Source organism: Phalaenopsis equestris, unplaced genomic scaffold (genome assembly GCF_001263595.1).
Source record: "Phalaenopsis equestris unplaced genomic scaffold, ASM126359v1 Scaffold000428, whole genome shotgun sequence".
Taxonomy (NCBI): Eukaryota; Viridiplantae; Streptophyta; class Magnoliopsida; order Asparagales; family Orchidaceae; genus Phalaenopsis; species Phalaenopsis equestris.
Window position 1 is genome coordinate 6,101,495 of NW_018164869.1, and position 2,777 is coordinate 6,104,271.

The 2,777-nt window shown below is 31.3% G+C and overlaps 1 protein-coding gene across 2 annotated transcripts; it reads right to left on the minus strand.

The window, feature by feature from the left end:
- Positions 1-542: 542 nt before the first annotated feature.
- Positions 543-1,990, minus strand: LOC110027567 (glucan endo-1,3-beta-D-glucosidase-like). Of its 2 annotated transcripts, XM_020729057.1 has the most exons (5): positions 1,893-1,990; positions 1,696-1,786; positions 1,382-1,410; positions 860-1,088; positions 543-777 (listed from the first exon to the last, which is right to left on the minus strand). In XM_020729057.1, exons 2-5 carry the CDS (start codon positions 1,769-1,771, stop codon positions 671-673), a joined length of 441 nt encoding a protein of 146 aa, XP_020584716.1. In that variant the 5' UTR covers positions 1,772-1,786; positions 1,893-1,990; the 3' UTR covers positions 543-670. The 2 variants fall into 2 exon arrangements, with proteins under 2 accessions (XP_020584716.1, XP_020584715.1); XM_020729056.1 differs by lacking the exon at positions 1,893-1,990 and having other exon boundaries at positions 1,696-1,827.
- Between the last annotated feature and the right edge of the window lie 787 nt (positions 1,991-2,777).

Genomic DNA, 2,777 nt, shown 5'->3' on the forward strand with positions numbered 1-2,777 from the left:
CACAACAAATGGTGGAGTGATGTGTTGACTTCAGAGTTGCCGAGGAATGACACAGCGTCGACGTGATTGAGTAGAAAAGTAGGGCATTTTTGGATTTAATTAAATACAAAAACTTCTAAGATCATGTCTTGGGGTAGAAGACTTAGAAAAATTAAATAAAAATGCACATGCCCCTATGCTCAATAAACAAAGAGGAATCCAGTGAAAATAAAATTGAAAATAATTAATTTTAATTTAATTTTAAATTAATTAAACACCACATAATTAAATCATAAAAATTGGATTCTGATCATCATGGCTTAGAAATTTTTGAGGGCTTATTCATCATGAGCCTAGAGAGGTTCTTCGATTTTTCCAAGTTAGAAAGTATAGTAATTATATAAAAAATATACCTCATTCAATATATATTCTTCTTAAATGCTACGAGTTGAGCAAGCGTTTCTATTTTTCGGGCGAGAGACCAGTTAATATCATGAGACAAATACTTTAAAGTTAAAACAAACCACATCATTACACATGTTCAAGCAAGTCTGATCCAAAAAGTTATCATTACACGTGTTCAAGCAAGTCTGATCCAGCAATTTCTTAAGCAAATACACTTTCACAAACACAAAGCCTTCTAAAATTGCTGTAGTCAAACCATAGTTTCTTCATTGATATAATACAAAACTTAGGAATATACTTTCATAACACCACATACTGCTAAAACAGAGGCTTTTTTCACTGCAGCACTAGTATACTTAATCAAAAGCCAGGCATAAGAACAATGATCAAAACCTGCATGAAGAAACAAAGAAGAACACATCAGAAGGAGCTTTTGTTTTGAATTTGTAGTTCAAAAATTGATTAATTTTCATACTTGGATCTGTAATGACTATTAATCCAGAGTTGTTGAAGTAGCAGTTCCAGTAGTTCCTACCCATCGCTTGGTAGTAGAGGTTCATTGCTATGGAAGCATGGGAGATGAGCTTGTCCGGGTAAGCGCAATCCATCTGTAAAATTCTGCAATCCACCTGCGAGCAAGCGTAGTTGATGTTCCCGTTCAAAGTAGCATCTTCATTAGAAGGTTTCGCCACGCACCAAGTTTGCTGAAAGAATTTCAATATGTTAGACATGTAATCATACCAATTATAATGTCGGTATTTCTCCCATACATATTTTATAGAGAATTTCTTATAATTTTTTCATTAAAAATGTTCTTTTTAAACTCAAAAAATTATTTTTAGCAATTTCTCATATATAACTTCTGTCTCAGTACTTAATTATGCTGAATCCCGGCAAATATTTTTTACAAGTTTACATTGCTAAGTGTTTTGTTGTTGTTTATCAAAAGAAACAGTTTTCGTGAGCTACTTTAATATGGTTTATAAAGAGCATTTACCTGCTTGTCTCGGGAGTTTTGAGCTTTACCTGCATTAGAAAGTTCATAAACAGAGGAGGTAAAGTCAGAATTAGCTCAAGTGAAGTACCACGAAATTAATGTTACGGAAGCAAACAAAGTAATTTATTCACATAATTCCAAGCAAAAAAAAATTACTAATTTCAGAGAACTAGTAACAATCTTCAGCACCAATACTCAATTTCTTCATAAAATTTGCTCCCGGCAGAGCAGAACAAAATCCCATCTTTGTTAAACATAAAAATAAATAAATAAATAAATGCATGAGAACCTATCAACTTCAAAAGAAAATGAACCTGTGAAGAACAAGAGCAGCATAAGCAAAAGAGCACTGCATGTAAGAGGAATGAAAACTTCAAATCCTCTTGCCATTGCTCAATCTGAAATCTGAATGAATGAAGGAGAAAGAAATAGAATTTAGAAGGAGAATCATTACTGTAAATTAATCGCTTTGATGCGACGATAAGTGGGAGTTAAAAAAAGTGTGATTTACTTGAAAAGGAAAACCCGACGGCCATTTTCTGCTTCTACCCGCTTGCAATGGAGGGAAACAATGAAAGGCGCCATCTTGTTTTCCTCTTTCTGATGAGGAGAAAGAAGGCCACATATATCAGGACTCGTGCACCAACGTAGCCTGCATTTAATGTTACAGCTTATGATACAGAGATTATGAACCATTAATTTTTTTTAGTGTGTAATTAATTTGCACTTTTGACCTTCCGGTGGCTAATGAGAGGATGCAAACCGCCATTTGGAGGTCTCAGATTGCGTTTTTTCTAAGATTCGAAATGCCAGATTCTGGAATATTAATAGGCATAATGTAATTATAGTAATAAGGATAATATTTTATATATTTACAATAAACTTTTAATATGAATAATTGAAATTTGGTTAGTTCGGTTTGGTTCGATCTCAAAAATGATTTTAATTTTTAGTTTTTAAAACTTTAATATCCAGTTTTTCTATTATTGGTTTGTTTTTAGTTTTCATTTAACCACTTAAAACGAAAAATTGGAGTTTTATTAACTTTTAATTTCATTTTGAATAAATTTAAAAGAATATTTTTTATATATCAATATTTGATTAAAATAAATCGATATTTCATAAAATAAAATTTATATCAAGTACATAAAATATATAAGTCATAATGTTTATTCTTAGCCAAACACCAATATATAATTAAATTTTGGGTTGCTCATAACAGAACCGTTTAAATAAAATTTAATTTTGATCTTGTCAGTTCGATTTGATCAAAATTTAGATTGATGTTTTTTCCCAATTTCTAAATTTTAGTTGCAATCAGTTTGACCAATTTTAAATATGATCCATCCAAACTGAATGCTCACTCCTAAATTATCAATTTTGTGACCAAGATTTT